The sequence below is a fragment of the Heterocephalus glaber genome, unplaced genomic scaffold (assembly GCF_053883595.1).
Source record: "Heterocephalus glaber isolate CG9 unplaced genomic scaffold, H.glaber_assembly_v1.0 deba00001781, whole genome shotgun sequence".
NCBI lineage: Eukaryota > Metazoa > Chordata > Mammalia > Rodentia > Bathyergidae > Heterocephalus > Heterocephalus glaber.
Window position 1 is genome coordinate 2,127,474 of NW_028258467.1, and position 20,487 is coordinate 2,147,960.

General features: G+C 56.9%; 5 protein-coding genes across 15 annotated transcripts in view; 2 read left to right on the forward strand and 3 right to left on the reverse strand.

The window, feature by feature from the left end:
* The window catches only part of Axin1 (axin 1), a 56,506-nt gene extending 53,911 nt beyond the window's left edge, over positions 1–2,595 (forward strand). For all 5 annotated transcript variants that reach the window (XM_087202807.1, XM_004873701.4, XM_021251405.2 and 2 more), the window contains 2 exons: positions 780–947; positions 1,828–2,595. In XM_087202807.1, coding sequence (XP_087058933.1) covers positions 780–947; positions 1,828–1,954 — 295 coding nt within the window. In that variant the 3' untranslated portion in view covers positions 1,955–2,595. The remainder of the gene's footprint in view (positions 1–779; positions 948–1,827) is intronic.
* Positions 2,596–2,860: 265 nt separating this feature from the next.
* Positions 2,861–6,229, reverse strand: Pdia2 (protein disulfide isomerase family A member 2). 2 transcript variants are annotated; one of them, XM_004873705.4, is made up of 11 exons: positions 6,019–6,229; positions 4,943–5,149; positions 4,731–4,864; positions 4,517–4,654; positions 4,238–4,354; positions 4,008–4,133; positions 3,742–3,939; positions 3,519–3,639; positions 3,264–3,445; positions 3,061–3,171; positions 2,861–2,986 (listed from the first exon to the last, which is right to left on the reverse strand). In XM_004873705.4, the coding sequence occupies exons 1-11, from the start codon at positions 6,227–6,229 to the stop codon at positions 2,942–2,944; spliced, it is 1,590 nt and encodes a 529-aa protein (XP_004873762.1). In that variant the 3' UTR covers positions 2,861–2,941. The 2 variants fall into 2 exon arrangements, with proteins under 2 accessions (XP_004873762.1, XP_087058947.1); XM_087202821.1 differs by having other exon boundaries at positions 2,861–3,171.
* A 146-nt stretch (positions 6,230–6,375) lies between these two features.
* Arhgdig (Rho GDP dissociation inhibitor gamma) lies at positions 6,376–8,385 on the reverse strand. 4 transcript variants are annotated; one of them, XM_087202833.1, is made up of 6 exons: positions 8,216–8,383; positions 7,384–7,563; positions 7,181–7,264; positions 6,947–7,086; positions 6,797–6,860; positions 6,376–6,719 (listed from the first exon to the last, which is right to left on the reverse strand). In XM_087202833.1, exons 1-6 carry the CDS (start codon positions 8,286–8,288, stop codon positions 6,520–6,522), a joined length of 741 nt encoding a protein of 246 aa, XP_087058959.1. In that variant the 5' UTR covers positions 8,289–8,383; the 3' UTR covers positions 6,376–6,519. The 4 variants fall into 4 exon arrangements, with proteins under 4 accessions (XP_087058959.1, XP_004873763.1, XP_087058960.1 ...); XM_004873706.4 differs by having other exon boundaries at positions 6,947–7,023; positions 8,216–8,379; XM_087202834.1 differs by lacking the exon at positions 7,384–7,563 and having other exon boundaries at positions 8,216–8,385.
* A 269-nt stretch (positions 8,386–8,654) lies between these two features.
* On the forward strand, positions 8,655–19,778 carry Rgs11 (regulator of G protein signaling 11). Of its 3 annotated transcripts, XM_013068851.3 has the most exons (18): positions 8,655–10,715; positions 10,896–10,992; positions 11,063–11,113; positions 11,200–11,306; positions 11,949–12,003; positions 12,116–12,174; positions 12,363–12,439; positions 12,603–12,684; positions 13,175–13,243; positions 14,651–14,674; positions 14,747–14,808; positions 14,907–15,020; positions 15,111–15,226; positions 15,370–15,457; positions 15,545–15,682; position 15,725; positions 18,766–18,848; positions 18,947–19,778. In XM_013068851.3, the coding sequence occupies exons 1-18, from the start codon at positions 10,647–10,649 to the stop codon at positions 19,059–19,061; spliced, it is 1,407 nt and encodes a 468-aa protein (XP_012924305.1). In that variant the 5' UTR covers positions 8,655–10,646; the 3' UTR covers positions 19,062–19,778. The 3 variants fall into 3 exon arrangements, 2 of the variants coding, with proteins under 2 accessions (XP_012924305.1, XP_021107081.1); XR_002391867.2 differs by lacking the exons at positions 8,655–10,715; positions 11,949–12,003; positions 18,766–18,848; positions 18,947–19,778 and having other exon boundaries at positions 10,722–10,992; positions 15,111–15,457; positions 15,545–15,729; XM_021251422.2 differs by lacking the exons at positions 8,655–10,715; positions 11,949–12,003; positions 18,766–18,848; positions 18,947–19,778 and having other exon boundaries at positions 10,722–10,992; positions 15,111–15,729.
* Positions 15,928–20,487, reverse strand: part of Fam234a (family with sequence similarity 234 member A) — a 43,240-nt gene continuing 38,680 nt past the window's right edge. The window contains exon 12 of the mRNA XM_021251420.2: positions 15,928–18,700. Within this exon, the coding sequence (XP_021107079.2) occupies positions 18,681–18,700 (20 nt within the window). The 3' untranslated portion in view covers positions 15,928–18,680. The remainder of the gene's footprint in view (positions 18,701–20,487) is intronic.

The following is a 20,487-nucleotide window of genomic DNA, read 5'->3' on the forward strand; positions in this document are numbered from 1 at the left end:
ATACCCAGCTGGTGGGGAGCCTGGTTCCTGGGGTGGCTTCTGGGGTGGGGTGGCTGGAGGACATGGAGTACAGGAGGACACTGCCAGTCACCTGACATTAAGAGGCCATGCAGCCCATCAGGACAGGGTCCCTCGGCCTGGGCATGAGGCAGCGTCGGCCTCACTCAGCTCTGGGTGTCTGGCTGACTGTGGCCTGTGGGCAGTTCATTCAGAGACCTGTGCACAGTCCTGGTTCTCCGGTGCCTGCCTTTCACATGTCTTAAAAGGATTAGGTCTCAATCTTAGTAGGGTGTGGGCAGATGGACCACCTTGCCTCTGTGGAGATGGGGCTGTGTGGGTCAGCAGCTTGGCCTGATGTGCTGAGAAGCTGTATCCCCACTTCACACAATCGGGTGGGGAGTGCCACTGACCAGCCAGACCTGGGGCTCCTGAGGTTTGTGTCCCAGGGAGCCAGACAACCATGTGGCACAGAGCTGGCACAGTGGGGCCTGTAGACCTCTAGTCTTTTTTTTTTGAGACAAGGTCTTTATGTAGTTCAGGGTGTCCTTGAACTTACTCTGTAACCCAGGCTGGCCTCGAACTTGTAAGTATCCTCCTGCCTCAGCCTACCAAGTGCTGGGATTACAGGCGTGTGTCACCATGCTTGGCTGGACCTCTGGTCTTGCCATGACAAGTGTCACCCTGGGGTGCGCTGTCCTCTCTGGGAACCCTGAGGTCTGGGAGGGCTCCCTTGAGATCTGGGCCTAACCCCCCTCCCCATCACTGCTATCTCTGAACAGGATGAAATCACAGAAGAAGATGGGTGTTGGCAGTGCCCAGCCATGTGACAGCATTGTAGTGGCCTACTACTTCTGTGGGGAGCCCATCCCCTACCGGACCCTGGTGAGAGGCCGAGCAGTCACCCTGGGCCAGTTCAAGGAGCTGCTGACCAAGAAGGGCAGCTATAGGTGAGAAGGGGGCCGGGAAGTACCTGTGCTGGCCGTGTGACAGGACCATTTCTTGCCCTGTTAGTCTTTATGTGGATCTGGACACTTCTCCATGTTGGGCAGGTGGGGAGTGGGAGGTGTCAGGGCCCCCATTTTAAAAGTTGGGAAATTGGGGCCAGGGATTTAGCTCAGTGGTTCCGCCGCCTGCCTCGCAAGCGCAAGGTCCCGAGTTTGATCCCCGGTAGCAAAAAATAAAAAATAAATAAAAGTTGGAAAACTTGAGGCCTAAACAGGTGGGTCCATGTGCGTGCTGGCTTGACCTGACAGCAGGCACCTAGCCTTCCCCACTGCAGCTAGAGCTTTGAGGAGAGGCAGAAGGCAGATGGTCTGAATAGGACCAAGACTGCTGAGGTCAGCCCAGCCCATGGCAAATGTCCTGAGTGGCTGTGACAATGCCCTGTGACTACACTGGCTGAATGGGGACACACATGTAGCTGCCACTCCTCTCCTGCAGCACCCTAGAATCCAGGGCAGAACTCCCAGGGTTTTTTGTGACAGGGTCTTGCTGTATAGTTCAGGCTGCCCTTGAGTTCACTATGTAGCCCAGGCTAGCCTCAACTCAGTGATCCTCCTGCATCAGCCTCCCTCCTGAGTTGGGACTACAGGTGTGCACCACCATGCCCCTTCCAGGGGTTTTGAGGCACTTCCTGGTGAGCTATGGTCACAGCCCCAAGGTGGGTCCAGCAAACAGGCACTAGGTAAGGCTGAGCACCTGACCCTGGGAAAAGCACGCATACATTGGGTGGTGGCCCCAGACATAAACAGGTGTCCCTCCCTGAGCACAGGGAACAGGCTGGCTGTCCTCATTGCCTGACCCTCTGTGGCTCTCCTCTGTCCCCAGATACTACTTCAAGAAAGTGAGTGATGAATTTGACTGTGGAGTGGTGTTTGAGGAAGTGAGAGAAGATGAGTCTGTGCTGCCTGTTTTTGAGGAGAAGATCATCGGCAAGGTGGAGAAGGTGGACTGACCAGCAGGTGGCCACACCCAGGACACGTTGCAGCACACAGCAGTGTCAGCCCAGCAACAAACCTGTACCCAGGAGCCTGCTATGTGGGAGTGGCATAGTGCTGCGCAGCTCCTCATACTGTGCGTGGTCACATGGATCCTGGGAAGGCTCAGGTGTGCCCTCATCTGCCTGTGTCTGGGTGGGTGGATCCTTTTGCTGGTCCCACCCACCCTATAGCAATACTTGGAGTCCTTGGAGCAGGGCAGTCAGCCTCAGCCCCTACTGTGGGCCTCGCATGCTGTGGGATTCACATGCTGTGGTACTTACCCACTGTACCCAGTCAGGCCCAGGCCCAGGTACAGGGGGGCCCTGCAGGGACCTCTGTAAATTGTACATGTCACCGAGTGCCTTCAACACAGCTCGTCTCTTGCCTGCCACTATGTGAAGCCGGTGGCCATGAAGCCTCGGCCCCTCCTTCACCTGTTTCCAGCTGCCAGCTCACCGGGCCAGGTCCCTGCTTTCTAAGGGCCCATGTAAATATGTACATTTCTCAGGCCAGGGCCAAAAGGGGGCTGCCCGAAGACCATTTTCATGCCATGACTTGTACAATTATCTTTTCAAAGGTACTTGGATAACAAGAAATAAAACAGTTTTTGAACTTGCCTAGGCTATGGAATGCACCTGTCTGCAGCCAGTGGGGCCTGGCCGGTGGGTGTGCCAGGAGGTCACACTGTTGAGGGGGCCATCCTGTGGGCAGTGGCCATCAGAGAGGTCAGTCACAGTTGCACTTCCATGGCCTCCTTCCTGCCTACCTGGGTGCCAGACTCCAGCCAGTAGCTCAGCTGGTGGGAAAGGCATCCAAGAGGGAACAGCCCCAGGTGGCTGAGACAGGGCCAGGGTTCAGCCTTGCTCAGGAACCACACAGAGTTTAGGACCAACTGTTCTTTATTCACAGCACACAGCTCCCTCCAGTACCCCGAGACACTCCAGGCAGATGCTCCAGGGCAGCTAGAGCTCCTCCTTGGGACCCAGGGTGGAATTGGCTGGTGGCTCCTAGAAACGTCAGAGGCTCAGCCTTGGGCTCTGTCCCAGATCACCCTGCCTGAGGACATGTCCTGAGCACCCACCAAGAAGGGAGTCTCAGGCTTCTCTGTGGACTCTTCCACAGGCAGCTCGCCTCCAGTGTCCAGAAATTTGGAGAAAGTCTCTAGATCCCTGGCACTTTTGTATTCAATCACCTGAGGGGGAACAGGAGGGCCTGGTGGGCTCAGCAATCCCCAGGCCAGAGCCTGACCAGAGTCCCCAGTAGGGGTCCCTGGGTGGGTCTCACCTTCCGACCTGGCCCTGCCGGGAAGTACTTGAGGGTAGGAAAGCCGTGTACTGCAAAGGCCTCCAGCTCATTGGCTGTGGCATCCAGCTCTGCAATGACGATGTCCTCGTGGTCCCTGTACTTCTCAGCCAGTGCCTGCCAGGCTGGGGCCATCTCCTTGCAATGGCTGCACCAAGGGGCATCTAGGAGGGTGTCAGGCTTGCCCAGCCACCTCCTCCCTGCCCCCACCCACTGCCCCCTGCCCCCCGAACTCACAGAACTTCACAAACACATTCTTTGTTTCATCAAAAGCCACCTGCTCAAAATTCTTGCTCACAAGAATCTTAACAGGCCGCTGGTCCCAGTCAGGGGGAACCTCCTGGCTCAGCAGGTAGGGCTGGGGGAAGGCAGGGCTTCACAAGGGGTTCTGCAGGGTTAGGCTCCTAGGGTGCTACACCCCTCCCTGCCCTGCCCCTGGGTAGACCACCAAGCAGCAGACCTTGACCTCACCACTGAAGACCGAGTGGCAGAAGGCAGCCACAGAAGCTGAAGAGATAGGCCCCCCATCTGTGGGTGCATACTTCCTGGTGGTCTCAATGTTGATCAAGCGCATGGTGGGGGCCTCCTCAGCCTTGAGACCAAAGTACTGCAGCACGTGGTCATTGTTGACAGCTACATCCACCACCACAAAAAGAACCTGCCAGCAGGGAGTCCATGCTGTCTGGCCCGCTTCCCAGTGGCCCCTCCCTCCTGATCCCCCAGTACCTGCCCCCGGAAAGGGGGAGCCGCCTCCCTGAAGCTAGCTAGCAGCAGCCGGTGTGGGGCCATTGTCTGATTCACAAACAGCAGCAGGTGGTTGAGTATGCGGGCAGCATAGATCTTCGGGGATGTCTGCAGGGTGGGGGCTTGTGACTTCCAAGACCTACCCACCACCTCTGCAGGAGCTCCCATGGACCCTTCCCACGGACCCCACCTGTACCTGCAGCTAAACTTACCTTCTGGTTGAACTCTGTGACCAGTTGCATGCTGTGTGTGACCAGGAAGCGGGACAGATTCCCCAGGTCCAAGCCGATCTCCTCATCCACTGGGAAGTCAGCCCGCCCTTCATCAAACTGGATGCTGGGAGCGTCAGCAAGAGCCAAGGCCCTGACCCCAGCCCCCACCTCAGTCTTGACCCACCTTTTTTTTTGGTACCAGGGTTCAAACTCAAGTCCTTGCACTTGTGAAGCAGATGTCAGAACCAATGAGCTAAATCCCTGACCCTATTGACCCACCTTCTTGAAGAGGACCACTGTATCCTTGGTGAGGCCAAACTTCTGAAAAAGCTGTGGTTGGTCAGTGAGGCCAAAGGTCATGTCTAAGGCATCCCGGGCCAAGGCCAGAAAGGTAGCCACATCCTCATCCTGAAGGTCCTGTAGGCCAGGCCCTGTGAGGTGGGTGGGTACCACCAGTACTGCTCCAAGGCCCAGCCCCCACACCCCAGCTTACCTGGAAGAAGCCTATGACCACTACATCCTGAGCATCTATCAGTTCCTGGGTACTCTCCTCATCCTTGAGGTGTGTGGCACTGGGCCCCACCCGCCGCCTCAGCCACTCAGCAATGCTCTCAGCTTCCCGGGGTCCTGTGGAGAGTCCCCTCAGCCTAGGTCCAATCCCTCACCACCATGCCCCAACCCAGGCTGCACCAGGCCCACCCACACCTGTGTACTCCTCAGAGTGTGTGTGGTTCCCGTCGCGGAAGAACTTGAGTGTGGGGTACTCTGTCACACCAAATTCCTTCATCAGCTCCAGCTCTGCTGGCCCATCCACCTTGGCCAGTGTAACTGGGGCTGACTCGGCTGCCAGCAGAGTGGCTGCTTTGCTGTACTCAGGAGCCAGCGCCTGGCAGTGTCCACACCATGGGGCATCTGGAGGATGAGGCCATGAGTGCACCAGGCCTCAAGGGCCCCAGCCGCAGTCCTTCCCCACAGGTCCAGTGACGAGCAAGCCTGTCCTGCTCACATCTTCCTTCAGGTGCCACCCTGAGTCTTGGCCACAACTCAGCCTAGGCACCAGAACAGGAAACTCTTAAGGCCCCAACTCAGAGCACAAGGGACAGAAGGTTTGGGAGTCTGAGGAGCCTCCTGGGCCACATATGGCTACCTGTAAGGCCTGCCAGCCAGAAACAGCTTTTGACATTCATAAATTATTATAAAAACAAGTGCCAGAGAGCCAGGTGTGGTGTGCACACCTGTAATCCCAACACTGAGAAGCTGACGCAAAAGGATTGCAAGTAAGAGTCCAATCTGGGCAATTTAGCCACTTAAGTCTCAAAATAAAAAAGGGTTAGGAACATAGCTCAGTGTGTAGGTCCTGAGTTCAATCCCCTGTACTGAAAAAACAAAACAAAAACAAGAAGTCACATACCCCCAAGAACCTACATGGCCACACAGCCTGGACCCTGTGCCTTTGCACAGTGTGCAGCAAAACCATACCACCAGAAGCATGGAGATGTTTCCCCCAAGATAATGACATCAGCGTACAGCCACAGCTGGCTAAGCGGGGGGGGGGGGGGGGGGGGCATTGGTTTTCTCGTCCCCTGGGACACCCTACATGACTACCACCCCTGCCTAGACTTGGCCCCCCCCGGTCCAGCTCTGCCCAAGGCTTCCTGTCTCAGGGCCCTTGTGGAGAGCCTAGGATGCAGGACGGAGAGTAGTATGGGGCTCAAGCCCCAGAAGTCCCTGTGGTCCCCAGCACCCCCTGTGGTCCCCAGAACCCATGCCCCGACACTCACAGAACTCCACCAGCAGGGCCGGATGTTCCTGCAGTGCCCGGTTCAGGGTGCTGCCATTCAGCACCAAAACCCCTTCCTCTTTGGGAACTTTCTCCCCAGGGGGCTCCTCTGGGAGGTCCTCCAAGGGACCCGGTGGATCCTGTCCCTGTCCCCATGGGCCTAAGACCCCCAGCAGGAGCAGCAACAACACAGACAGGAGCCGGCTGTTCATGGCAGTGCCGAGGCCCCGAAGGCTAGGGGAGATAAAGGGAACAGGGACCAAGCAGTAACTGCCACGTAGCACCCTGGCCCCTCTCAGGGAAGATAAAGCTGAAAGGCACCCTCTGGAGGGAGGAAGAGGCAGAAAAAGGCCACACGGAGGGCAGCAAGGCAGGGCAACCTTTAATGGGAGTCAGGGCACAGAGCCAGATGGGGGCACTTGGGTCACTGACCAAGGGGCTGGGGAATGCGTGGGGCCCTGTGCAGCAGCTGACAGTTGGGGACAAGAGCCCCAATTGGGGGTCAGTCCTTCCAGTCCTGGCAGATGTGGAGGCCCCACTCCCAGGACAGGTGGTTGGTCCTGTCGTCATCAGTGAAGAGGGACCTGACGACATAGGGGCCCCGCACCAGCATGCCCCTTGGTGCCTCTTCCACCGGCGTCACAAACTCGTACTCCTGGGCTCTGGGGCCATAACTGCCCACCATGTAGACGGCCTTGTCCACTGGGGGAGGGGAGGGTGTCAGGGGCTGCCCTCTGCCTGCCACCCCCCCCCCCGGCTGCCCTCCACACTGCCCTCACCACGCAAGCCCCCTCGGTAGGTATGGTGCAGACACTTGAGACCACTGACAATCTCCTTGTTGACCTGGGGAATGGAGGGTGTTAAGGGGCTCCTCTGGGGTAGTAGCCATGGCTGGCTGCCACCCCCACCACCACTGCAGCTGCCCATACCTTGAAAGTAACTTTCACTTGGTAGTCAACACCCTCCTTCAGGACAAATACCTGGCTTTTCAGTGCAGCCAGATCCCCTGGTAGGGAAACAGCAGGTAGAATCTGAATTCTGGATGAGCTGAGACCCTGCCCAGCAGCCCCTACATGGGGAGGGGGCCTATGAGGTCCATGGGTAGAGGGGTCCTAAGAGGTTTCCACTCCAAAAATGGGCTGCGGGCTGCAGAGGAGAGCTACCTGTGAGGTCCATGGTGATGGGCCCTGGAGCCTGCTCCGACATCAGAGTCAGCCTGGTCACCTGCACGTTGGGCAGGCTTGGGTCTAAGGAGAAACAGTGTCCACGGGATGTCCTGCCTGGTCTGCCCAGCCTGCCCCTTCCCTCCACCTGCTCACTGCCCTCTAGGCCCAGGCCCAGACCCAGGCCCAGGCCCAGCCCATACCCATGAGAGATGGCAGGGGCCCCAGCAGCGCCTGCTTGTACTTGGCCAGGCTTTCATCCTCTGGGTCCAGCCGCTGTATCTCCAGCATGCTCCTCTTCCCTGGTGCCTGATACTCAGGCACAGCCTCATCCAGGGCCTCGTCCATTGGCGCTGGCCCACCCTCCTTGTCAGCCAGGAGGACTGGCAGTTGGGAAAGGTCCATGAGCAGTTGTCACCAGCAGAGTGTGGCATTCCAGTGTCAACTGGAGACCCCTCCATCTCCCCAGTTGTGCCTACCACTGCTCAAAGGAACTAAAAAGAAGCCAGTGGGGCTGAGGAAGAGGGTGGGAAGGGAAAGCAGGAGGACCTCTTCTGGAGGGGCCTGGCAGCTGGCAGCAGTTCCAACAGACCCACCCAAGTGGCATCCTTGGAGGAACCAGCTGTCCACCCAGGGCTCCTCCCTGACTCTGAGGCCAAAGGTGCAGGGATGAAGACTCTTAGCGGGGGACTGCACAAGGACTGGGGGCTACGGCTATATAGTGGTTGTCCCAGACCCCTTCCACGAGCCACCAGGCTCTGCTCCGTGTCCACAGCCCTCCAGCCTCAGGGACTGATCTCCCCACCTGGAGCAGAGGCCCCTGCATCCCTAGCTTCACCCAGCACAGCGTGCTCCTCCACTCTTGGCTGCCTTTCCCGTAAGGGTCGCACCAGAACGAAGACCCCACCCCAGCCAGAGCCAGCTGGGATCCTTTCCTAGAGGGCCCCACGCGCCCCCTAAGTTGCAGCGGGGGAGGGCCGCCCCGCCCGCGCCCCCCCGCAGCCCCCGCCCACGTGGCCGACGCCCGCCGCTCACCTCGGGCGCACAGCGCCAGCCGGAGCAGCTCCAGCAGCTGCGCCCCCAGCTCGCACGCGTCCAGGCCCAGCATGGTGGCCGTGGGCCGCCGCGGAGCCGCCACCCGGCTCGGCTCAGCCCCGGCGCGACTGCGGTGAGCTCATCCCGGCCGGGAGCGCCCCCCGCGCCCAGCGCCGCGCCCGCGCCGCGCGCCCCCAGCCGCTCCGCGGACCCCGCGCAGCCCGCAGAGACGCGCGTGTCGCCCGCACGGCGCCAGCACCCGGCCTTCCCGCCCCGCCCCGCCCCTCAGCGCCCGCGCAAGCTGGGTCCCGGGAGCCTCCGGGCGGGTCGTTGGGGCCGAAGCGCGAAGTGGAGCAGGTGCGGCTCTCTCCCTGCGTCCCCGGGCTCTCATTATTAGCGGGCAGCGCAGGCCACATCTGGGCTCCAGCAGCTCTCTGCCTCGCTCAGGCTGCTTGGGCAGAGGGGACTCCTGGGGACAGCCTTGGGCGGGGTTCCGTCATCTGGGCTCCAGCAGCTCTCTGCCTCGCTCAGGCTGCTTGGGCAGAGGGGACTCCTGGGGACAGCCTTGGGCGGGGTTCCGTCATCGACATCGAGGGAACACTGTGGGCTGAGGGCTCACCTGCGCATTCACACAAGGATCCCTCAGTGCTTACTGATGGCCCTGGGGTGGGGTGGGGTGCTGTCTGCAGAGGCCAGGAACCCAAACAATTCCCAAGCGCCCCCCACCCCCTTGGGGAGAGAAGGACACTGAAGAAAACTGAAGTGGGGAGACTTTTTTTTTTTTTGGTACTGGGGATTGAACTCGGGTCCTTGCGCTTGCATAGCAGGTGACGAAACCATTGAGCTAAACCCCTGGCCCTGAGACTTCTTGGTCTTAACACACACAGAGACTCGGAGTTGGGTGGGATGGAAGAGGGTGTCAGTTAAGACACGGGACAGGGTTGAATAGTGCCCTTGGCTGGGGGTCTGACCAAAGGCCTGGGTCTGAGTAAGGGAGGTGGCCTCAGAGCAGCCTGAGCCTCTTTCTTAGACACTCCTGCCCCCATCCCCATTTTTGGGGCCACCTAGGGGCCAGACACACCTTGTCCAAAGAGTCCCTCTGTCTGAGCAGGAAGCCAGTACTGGTGCTGGGGTGTGGGGCACTTGAAGTAGGAGCCTTACCTGCCCACATTCTTTCCAAAGCAGGATCCTGCAAGGGAGCCCAGGCCGCCCTAGAGATCCACCCCTGCTGCCCATGGAGATGTTACCGAGGCCATTGTCCCCACTCATCCAGAGAGGAAAGCCAGACCCCTTCGGCCAGCCTAACGCTGCCCGGGGGGGGGGGCAGGTGACCTGGGACCTAAGGGTGATGTGACCTTGCCTAGGGCAAGAGCCCCCTCCAGTTCCCAATCCCACTGCCCCACCTCATCCTGGACTTGGCCAGTAACAGGAATGAAATACAACAGCCATGTTTGGAGGCTTCTGGCCCAAGGGCAACCCTCTCTGCTTGGTGCCCAGCACCCCAGAATGGGAAACAGGAGGAGACATAGACCCATTCATACATCTTATAGGGCTGGGGATTTAGCTCAGTGGTTCCGGCACCTGCCTCGCAAGTGCAAGGTCCTGAGTTTGATCCCTGGTACCCCACACATACATCATATAAATGGATCAGTGACCCTCCCCAGTGGCCCCTGAATGGCCTGGGCACAGCTCAGGGGGTCTGAGGTGCGGGGAGCTGGTGGAAGAGGGAGCAAAAAAGCCTAGAATAGGGCCCCTGAGCCAAGAGGCTGCTGGAGAATCTGGGTGGGAAGAGTTGAGATAAAAGCCCCCTCTCACAGTCCTTGGGCAACCTGGCAAGGATCTCAGTCTGATCTCCAACTGGCCCACTGGACCCTGTGCAATGGAGGGGACATGAGCCACTCTCTCCTCAGCCTCTGAGACTTCTGCAGGGACCCATAGCAGGAGATGGGGGATACCCCGAATCACCCAGTGTCACACTCCAGGCAACCTCAGATCACAGCAGGGCTGACACAACACTGAGCACTTGTAGCACCGAGGTGTGGGGTACCTACCAGCATCACACCAGCCTGTGGCGTGCACAAGCCATTTCTGGCACCATATATTCACAGGGACACACTCCTGGAATCCCACAGTCCCAACCACTGACATCCCTGCATGTCCTTCAGGCCCCACACACTGGTACCCTGGGCCCTAAACCCTGTTGCCCACGAGGACCCCTTCGGAGCCCGCTCCTGCCCAGGCCCCTCCCAGTGGCCCACCGTCTCGGAATTATTCCCTCGCGCCCCACGCTGTCCAGACCGGGTCCTGCCTGCCTCAGCACCCCAGTCATTCTCATGGTGACCGGTCGCTTGGCCAGCTAGGCCCCTGCTGCCTGGAGGGTTAAGGAGCCGCGGGGCGGGGCGCGGGGCGGGACCGCTCGGACGTCGGCGCCATGGCCACTACCGCGGGTCCCGGGACTCCAGGAGGGCGCCCGAGAGCTCAGATACTGCGCCTCACCAAGGTGGGAGGGGTTTCCTCATGCCTGCGGGCACCCGAGGGGGCCTGGGGAGGAGGAGAGGGGCTGTGACCTTGGGGACCGCCCTGGGGCCCGGCCTCGCCCTCCTGCCCCAACCTGTGCGGATCTTGAGATCCCAGGTCTGGGGCGATGGCCCAGCGGCCCCTGACGGCCGCCTCCGCCCAGATGGAGCGGGTGGTCGTGAGCATGCAGGACCCGGACCAGGGCGTGCGGATTCGGAGCCAGCGCCTGCTGATCACCGTCATTCCCCACGCGGTGACCGGTGAGGCACGGTAGGCCCGGGCGGGGGTGCGGCAGTCTCTGCCCACCCGGACACAGCTTCTCCCGCGCAGGCAGCGACATCGTAGAGTGGCTGGCTCAGAAGTTCTGCGTCTCGGAGGAGGGTGAGGGGTGGCCGGCCCTGGAGCTGGGGGAGGATGGGGGACGGACGACCTTGACCTGGCCAAGCACTCACCTCCCCCACCCGCAGAGGCCCTGCATCTGGGCGACCTCCTGGCGCAGCACGGCTACATATACCCGCTGCGAGGGCCCCACAGCCTAGGGCTCAGGCCCGACGAGACGCCCTACAGGTTCCAGGTCAGACCCTGTGGGGGTCGGGACCTTCCCCCTCCCCCTCCCCCTCCCAGGCAGCCGGTGAGACTTGGACGGGCGGGCGGAGCTTTCTGGGTAGATCCGACTCGGGCTGCCCCCTCCGCACAAGTCCTGGGCTAGAAGGACTAATTTGAGGGGAGGGAGCTTCAGTTTTCTGGGGGCACACCAGGACCCCCATAAAAAGCAGTATCTACAAGGAAGGTGCAGCCTCCTGGTGGTCCTCAGTCCCCCAGCCCTGAAGAAGAGGCTGTCTCGCTGGGCGTGAGGACAGGATCCTGGCACCGAAACTTGTGTACTCAAACGTAATAGAACACCCCCATACACACTCCTGCCCTTCTTGAGCACATCACAGGCCCAGGCCACCCCAAGCTCCGACATCTTAGGCTTGGCCAGGCTCCCCCCAACCTCACCCTGAAAGGAGGCAGTCTAAGGGCTCCAAGGGTGTCAGTTGACCTCAGTTTCAGGTGGAGAGAATGGGCAGTGGTCAGCTGAGCTGAGGGAGGCGGACACCCCCTGCCATTCCAATCTTCTTGGAGGGAACTATGTGTGGGGTGGTACCTATTTGGGGTACCTGGGGTAGTGAAGGTCCAGGAGGGCCCAGACAGCCTTCTCCCTGCATCCCACCAGACACCATACTTCTGGACCAGCACCCTGTGGCCAGCTGCAGAGCTGGACTATGGGAGTGGGGTGTTGGACTAGCCTGTGGCAGGCTCCCATGTCTGGTGGCCTTAGGGTAGTAATCACTGGGTAGGGGCAAAGCTTATCCCTCTGCAGCTTGTTCTCTGCCCCTCCAGCCATCTACCTGACCAAGAAGAACATCCGAAACGAGGGGGCCCTGGTGGACCATGAGAAGGTGGGACCCCCCAGGTTTTGTGGCCAGAGAAAGCTGGAGCCCCACAGTGTGCCCAGAGCATTAAGCCCAGGCTCCATGTAATCCACACATATACCACTCACACCCTGCCATCTCACTGGGGAGGTAGGGGTCCTTGTTCCAGAGTTGGACACCTGAGGGGGCCACCCATGGAGACCTCATGTTCCCAGGAGCATTATGACCAGCTGCACAAGAAGATCAACCACATGTGGGACCTGGTGGTGATGCAGGCCCAAGAGCAGCTGCGGTGAGCCCCCTCCCTGCACTAAGCCAGGAAGCTCTGGAAGGCCCATGGCACCCAGCACCCTAGGGTTGTGGACAGCACATCAGGGCTCACTGCAGGCCATGGCCTGAGCTGGGGGAGGGGCTGTGGTGAGCTCTCTGTCACCCACCCTTGCCCTCTCCTCCAGGGCGGCTAAGCAGCGCAGGAAAGGGGACAGGTTGGTCACTGCAAGACAGGAGCACACATACTGGCTGGTGAACAGACCCCCGGTAAGCCCCTGGTGGGGTGGGGTGGTGAGGTTCCCTGAAAAGCTCTTCCTAGAACTTCTCATTTGACCCCGTAGAAAGGACATGTAGATTAGGGCCCTGGTGTGTGATAGAAGGTCTTAGTTTTGTGACTTAGTTGAGAACCCATGAAGCTGCCTATACCCCTGACCACAGGACCAGTTAGCTTCCTTCTGGGGAGCCAGTTTGGGTAGAGGTTAAGTAGGAGGAGTAAGTAAGTTTGTAAGTAAGTAAGTAAGTTTGGAGGAGGCAAATAGGGGTTGGGCTCAGCTGTGGGGCTTCAGGGGTTTTACCTGGCACTAGGGGACTTGAGGTCATCCTACTGTCTGGGGCACCATTTGGTGGGTGGGAGTGAGCAGAGGAGGCTCGGGGCCAGAACTGTTTCTTTGAAGGCACATCAAAGGGTAAAGAGATTCAGTATTGGGTTCCCCAGGGAGGAAACTTACTGCCCTGTCATCTGGTCTTCCATCTGCAGCCTGGGGCTCCTAATGTGCTAGAGCAGGGTCCAGAGAGGAGCTCCTACACTGCCAGCCGAGTGCAGATGGTGAATGCTTTTGCATCACCCCCAGCCCTTGCCCACCTCCAGCTTGTCCACATCTGCCCTCACCTATAACCACTGTGGGACTTCATGGGCTGCCATCCACCCGTCTCCAGTCCACCCAAATGGACCTGATGAAGCCACTCCAGAGTCCCTTCTCTGCTTCTCACCTCAGCCCCTATTGCCCCCTACCCCAGGCCTCTTGCTAACGCTCATCCTTTTTCTCTCTCCCACCCGCTGCCCCCCCTGCATGTAAGTAGAGTGGCCCTGGGAGAGGGTGGGGGCTCTTCCTCCAGGCCAGGACAGCATCTGGTCCACAGGGAGGTAGAGGGGTGACAAGCAGGGCTATGCTGGGGGATCTGGACTGCAGCCACTTCCCTGTGGTGGCCTCCCAACCAGAGGAAGCAGGACCAGTACAGATAGATGTGAACAGATTCCTATTGTAGCTCACTTCTTGATAACTTTAGGTCCCCTAATTTTTTCATATATGAAGGCAATCAAAGAGAATTGGAGGGCTGGGGATTTAGCTCAGTGGTGCCGCCGTCTGCCTTGCAAGTGCAAGGTCCCGAGTTCCATCCCCGGTACCAGAAAAAAAAGAATTGGGACAGAAATTGGAAATCAAAAGTATCCTCTATCTCCAGCTCTATGCCCAGTGTTGGTTGTGGAGGATCAGGAGCCTAGGTCAGCCAGTCCTGGGTTTGCCTACTGCAGCCCAGTCATGAGGCACACCTGGAGGGACCAAGGGGTTCTGAATTAAACCAGGATTCCTCAGCGTAATCCCAGTAGTAGGATTTCTACTAATGCATGTTGTTTTAAAAAAAGAAAGAAAAAAACATCTGAAAGGAGTGTGGTGGTATACACCTGTAATCACAGAGCTCTAGGAGGCTGAGGCAGAAGAGCAACTTACACTTGCCTGGGAAACTTAGCAACTTTGTGAGCACTTGTTTCAAAATTTAAAAATAAACTGGGGCTGTAGATCAGTGCAAAGGCCTTGTGCTCAATCCCCTAAATAAATACATACATATGTATATCTGAAATTATTACTGATTAGTCATAATAGGGGAACTTCAAGGTAACTTGGATAACCTGTGGGTTTGGCAGAACTTCCTGGAATTCTCCAGACTAAGGAAGGACCCAAAGTCTCCTAGGGTTACAGACGAGGAAGGGGCTGAGGGTTGGGGCTGGAGGCCTAAGCTGTTCCATGCCTTGTCCTGGGGCCAGGGCTCAGCCAGCAGGGGTTGAGTAAAGGGGATTTTTCTTTTTTCTTTTTTGGTACCGGGGATCAAACTTGGGTCCTTCTGCAAGGCAGGTGGCAGAACCACTGAGCTAAATCCCTGGCCCATAAATGGGATTTCTGATCCCTGAAGGAAACCTGCCTTGTAACTGCCCCTATTGTTCCTTTCCAGGGTCCAGAGCTCAGACTTCTATAAGCAGGAGGTAGGTTCTGGGGATGGGTGTTGGGCAATCTGTCCCCAGCCCCGGTCTCCACTCACAGCTCTGACTCCCTAGATTGAGTTCTCCAGGAAGGCACTGGGCAGGACCCGAGTAAAATCCTCCATCTGTCTTGAGGGGTGAGTTAGGGGGTTGGTGGCATGGGACCCCAACCCCCAGCCCTTTCTAAAGCCTCCTCATCTCTGAAGCCCCTCTCTGCTTTGGCCCTGGCCCCCAGGTACCTAAAGTTCAGCAACCAGCATAGCCCGCATGACCACATCATGTCAGGGTGCCTGCCCAGCAACCCCTGGATCACAGATGACGACACCTACTGGGTCATGAATGCACCCATGTGAGCCTGGAGTGCAGGGGGACTGAGGTGTGCTTTTGGTCTGAGGCTGGCAGTAGAGGTGGCATTGAAAGTTCCCCATTGTTCCTCCAGGGTGGCAGTACCCACAAAGCTTCGAGTGGAACGATGGGGCTTCAGCTTCCGGGAGCTTCTGGATGACCCTGTGGGCCGGGCCCACTTCATGGACTTCCTCCAGAAGGAGTTCAGTGGTGAGAAGCCCCCGAGTCCCGTGCTGGGCTCCTGGCACCTTGCAGGGTCCCTTGGTCTCGCTCAGGATCTCTCCTGCCAGCCTGTCAAGATGCCCAGCTGGCTGCTGCTCAGGGTGGGCCGATAACTTGGTGCTGGTCCTCAGTGGAAAATCTCAGCTTCTGGGAGGCGTGTGAGGAGCTGCGCTTTGGAGGGCAGGCCCAGGTCCCTGACCTGGTGGATGCTGTGTACCAGTGAGTGGCAGGTGGGCACTGGGCAGCCATCCGACCATTGGGCAGGACTCCCCAGCCTGGACCCATCTTGTGCTGTTCCCACCCCAGGCAGTTCCTGGCCCCCAGTGCTGCCTGCTGGGTCAACATTGACAGCCGGACAATGGAGCGGACCTTGGAGGGGTTGCCCCAGTCCCACTGCTATGTGCTGGATGATGCACAGTTACACATCTACATGCTCATGAAGAAGTTGGGCTCCGCAGCCTCACTGGCCCTGTTAGAGCCCATCAGAGTCATCCTCAGTGTTTTATCTATTTGGTTTTTGTCAAGAATACTTCAGAGGGTGTGTCTCCTGTGCTCCTCTGCAGACTGTGGCACTCACTGTCCTAGACTCACTGCCATGGGTGTCCCAGTCCCACCCTTCTTCCTGTCAGCTGGAGCATGTCCTGCCACACTGCCCTTGTCCATTTTGATTTTCACATGGCATAGCAGAGTCAATGCTTCAACTTTTCCTTTATTACTTTTAAAAATAATGAGTTAGTTTGCTAGGTGTGGTGGTGCACCCCTGTAATCCCAGCATTTGGGAGGCTGGGGTGGGAGGATTGCCACAAGTTTGAGGCCAGCCTGGGCTACATAATGAGTTCAAGGGCAGCCTGCACTACATAGTGAAACCCTGCTTCAAAACACAAAAACATGGGCCGGGGATTTAGCTCAGTGGCACTGAGCCTGCCTCACAAGTGCAAGGTCCTGAGTTTGAGATCCCCGGTACCAAAACACAAACACAAACAAAAGAGTTAGTCCCCTAGTGTCTGCTAAAGGTGGTCAGTAGGGTCTGGATTTTTTTTTTTTCCCAGTACTGGGGATTGAACTCAGGGACTCATGCATACTAGGCAAGTGCTCTGCCACTGAGCTACATCCCTAGCCCTTTTTGTTCACTTTTTTCTTTTTCCTTTTTAAGACAGGGTCTCACTGTGATTCAGGCTGGCCTCAAACTCGAAGCAGTCCTTCTGCCATAGTCTCTGGAGTGCTGGGATTACAGGCATAAACCACCACACCTGGTTTATTCATTTACTTTTTTTTGGTACCAGGGGATTGAACTCAGGAGGCAGGCTGCAGCACCACTGAGCTAAATCCCCAGCCCCTCATTTACTTTTTTGAGACAAGGTCTCACTATGTAGCCCAGGCTGACCTTGAACTTGCCATATTCCTACCTCAGCCTTCTAACTAGCTGGGATTACAGGCTTCATCTTTTTATTTTTCTTTTTGAGATGGGGTCTTGCTGTGTTGTCCAGGCTGGCCTTGAACTCCTGTGCTCAAGTGATCCTCCTACTTCAGCTTCCCAAGTAGCAGCACTATAGGTGCAAGCCACTGTGCCCACCTTTTGTTGTTACTCTTATGTTTTTTGTTTTTAATTTTTGAAACAAGGTCTCGCTATGTAGTTCAGGCTGACCTTGAATGCACTATGTAGCCCAGCTGGCCTTGAACTTGTAGAGATCCTCCTGCTTCAGCCTCCCAAGTGCTGAGATTACAGGTGTGGCACCATGCCTGGCTTCTGTTATTACTTTTTTTTTTTTTTTTTTATTACCGGGGATCGAACTCTGGTCCTTGCGCTTTCAAGGCAGGCAGCAGAACCACTGAGCTAAATCCCCGACTTCTGTTATTACTCTTAAGCTATGGTTACATTTGATGTGGCTCTGGGCCGGGGATTTAGCTCAGTGGTTTTGCTGCCTGCTGCACAAGTGCAAGGACCCGAGTTCAATCCCCGGTACAAAAAAAAAAGGACATTTGATGTATCTCTACAGTCTTTGTTGGCCTCCTGCTTTCTGGGATGATGGCCTATCCAGGCTTGTCCTGCCCACATCTGGACTCTGCCTCTCTACAGGAAGCTCTGACCCTTACGGGTAGTTAGAAACTCCTAACCTGTGTACCAGAGGCACTTGCTATTACCAGGGTGCCACTGTTCCCAGGCCTTGCAGGAGACTTAACTAAAAAGTATTCATATTTAAATAAGATACTACGAGTGGACACTGATATGTACTTAAATTGACTCAGGTTAAGATTCTCTTAATCTCTTTGACCCTGTGTCTCCACCTCCTTACACCCAGCTGAAAGTCCTGGTTCTGTCCATGCTTTTCCTAACCTGTCAGCAATCTCAACACAATGTGATCACTGAGAACTGTCTTTTCAACTCCTTGTATATATCGAACTTGAGACTTCCCCTTGAGAGCTCTGAGGTGTGGCTGGGGCTACAACACCACCTGGACATGGTCTTATTCCACTTTCCTTTCAATGTCTAGGAATTACTTATTTAAATGTAAACTCTATAGTTTCCAAATCCAATAGAGCACAACACATGTAAATAAATCTAGCTCATATCCCAGCCCTTCCACTGTATTCCCCCTTCTCACTAAGTTAATTTAAAATTCTTCTTCTTTTATTTTTTTTTGGTACCGGGGATCGAACTCGGGTCCTTGTGGTTTCAAGGCAGGCAGCGGAACCACTGAGCTAAATCCCCGGCCAAAATTCTTCTTCTTTTAAAACATGAGATGGGCTGGGGATTTAGCTCAGTGGTTCTGGCGCCTGCCTCGCAAATGCAAGGTCCCCAGTTTGATCTCTGGTACCAAAAAAAAAAACAAACAGTGAAACAACTTTTAGGGGTGGGGATTTAGCTCAGTGGTTCTGTTGCCTGCCTTGCAAGCACAAGGACCTAAGTTTGATCCCCGGTACCAAAAAAAATAAAAAAAATAAAAAACATGAGCTGCCGGGGATTTAGCTCAGTGGTTTTGCCACCTGCTGCGCCAGCGCAAGGACCCGAGTTTGATCCCTGGCACCAAAAAAAAAAAAAACATGAACAATGGGCCAGGGATTTAGCTCAGTGGTTCCGCTGCCTGCCTCACAAATGCAAGGTCCTGAGTTTGATCCCCAGCACCAAAAAAAAAAAATCCATGAGCAATGATGGCTGTAGATTCCTTTCCCTTAGCACAGTGCGGTTTCTCACCACCTTGCTTTCTGTGTGGCTATATATCCTTGCCCTCCCTTGCCCTCCCTCTGTAGAAGCACACAGATTTCTCGGCTCCTTGTTGCCCCTGCTTTGGGGATCCTGGCTTGTGCTCCATGTGTGGGCACCGTGGGTCCTGCCCCATCTGGTAGTCTGTGGCCCCACTGATAGGAAATGGTTTCTGGGTAGGTCTGACTTGGTCTGGTCTGGCCGCTGCTAGCACCCGATTGCCTGGGGCCCTTGTAGCTCTCAGCAGTGTTTGGATGGGCCTGGATGAGGCGAGAGGAAGTAGAAGGGGCCACGGGTTAGACATTGTCTCTTGCATCTCTCACAGGACTCCTACCCTAGGTTCCTCAAGTCTGACATGTACAAGGGCTTGCTGGCAGAGGCTGTGATCCCACTGGAGACAAAGAGACGGTGATCCCGAGCAGTGCCCTGTGCCTGCAAAGTGGTGGGTTCTGCAGGGAGGGGACAGGGCCCTCCAGTCACCTGCTTCAGCCCCTTCTCACCTACAGAGTGTTCTCGTTTATGCGGAAGCCTCGACACTCAAGCCCCAGCCCGGCTCTTCTCCCCACCTCTGGGGAACCTCCAGCCACCAGCAGTGCTGCAGGTGGTAAGGGGGAGGACTAGGTGGACTCACCTTATCACCCCCAGGCCCTGTTGCCAACATTCTGTGTGACTGCAGGGTCACCCTCTCCTGATGGCTGCTGAGCCCCAGCACTGGTGTCTTCTTGTGTCCAGAATCCAGTCTCTCTCTGCTTCTCCTTTTCCCTCCAATGAGGCTGCCTCTTCTCGGAAGTGAATGGCCCAGTTGCTGAGTCCCAGGGAGGGGGTTTCATTGGCCGAACTTGGCCAGAGGATCTATTGCTGGCAGGATAGTGAGGCCAAGGCACAAGCACTTATCCATGGAGATATGCAGGTCTCTGAGCAGCCTCCCCCGTCCAGGAGAGCTCCCGATGACCCCTGGGACCCTGGTCCTGCTGAGGCATTTGGGGCAGCTGCATACTCAGCAGCCTGTGCCTGGGAGGCTCTCCCTCCTTGTGCACCCCCCAACACACACCCTTCCAGCATCCATCTGAGCTGCAGCTTCCCCACTAGATTTGTGCATAGGTGACTGTACCTTGTTGCCCTAACTGTGAAGCTCCTGGTCCCTGCAGGGAGGGTCTTTGCCAGGGTAGTGGAGCCAGAATCCTGTCTTCCTACCTAATGTTTCCTGGGGGCACTGGCATCCCTGCTGTGTGTCCCTTGTTCTTCTAAACTAGATGAAGTTACAAGCCAGCTTCTTTTGGGGTCCACCTCAACCACAGGGCTGCAACTGGCACAGAAATAAACAACCTCCCCCATCTACTTCTGGCACACACTCTTGGCCTTCACTCTGAGCCCATTCTGCTGTGAGTCCAGGCATATGTGCTCATGAGTGGGTGTAGTTCATGCCTGTGTGGGTGGTGTGAGTGTTTGTAGCGTATACAGGTGGTATATTTGCATGTTGTGGATGTACATGTATGTGGTATGAGGATGTGGTATGACACTGAAGTGGCTGGGAAGGAAGGTCAACATAGTTCAGGTGTAAAAGGCAGCCTCTGGAGGGCCCAGGTGTGGGGTCGAGGTCCAGGGATCAGGCTCCAGAGCTTCAGGCTGGACTCCATCTGCAGCTTTGGGGAGCCCAGTCTCTGGGGCAGGAAGTGGCACTGTCTATTCAGGCAGGCCAAGGTGAACAGGATGTAGGAGGCCAGCAAAGAGTGAGGACACTGCCAAGGAGGCATGGGGTTGGCAAGGGACTCCTGGCATTGTTCAGCATTGCCTGGGGAGTTGTGCCCAACCTGCTGTAAGGCCCTAGCCTGACAGTCTCCAGGACCAAGTGGTCACAGGTACATAGGTATTTATGCTTCAGTCTAGAGCCGAAGGCCACTGCTGGAGGGAGGCAAACCTCTGCCTAGCTTTTCACCTCCTGTAAAATAGGCTTCCTCTCCCCATGACCCACCAGGTAACCTGCAGGGTGGCCCCCAGCCAAGCAGGCTCTGGGTCCCTGGTACAGCTTCTCTGTGGGTTCATGGGT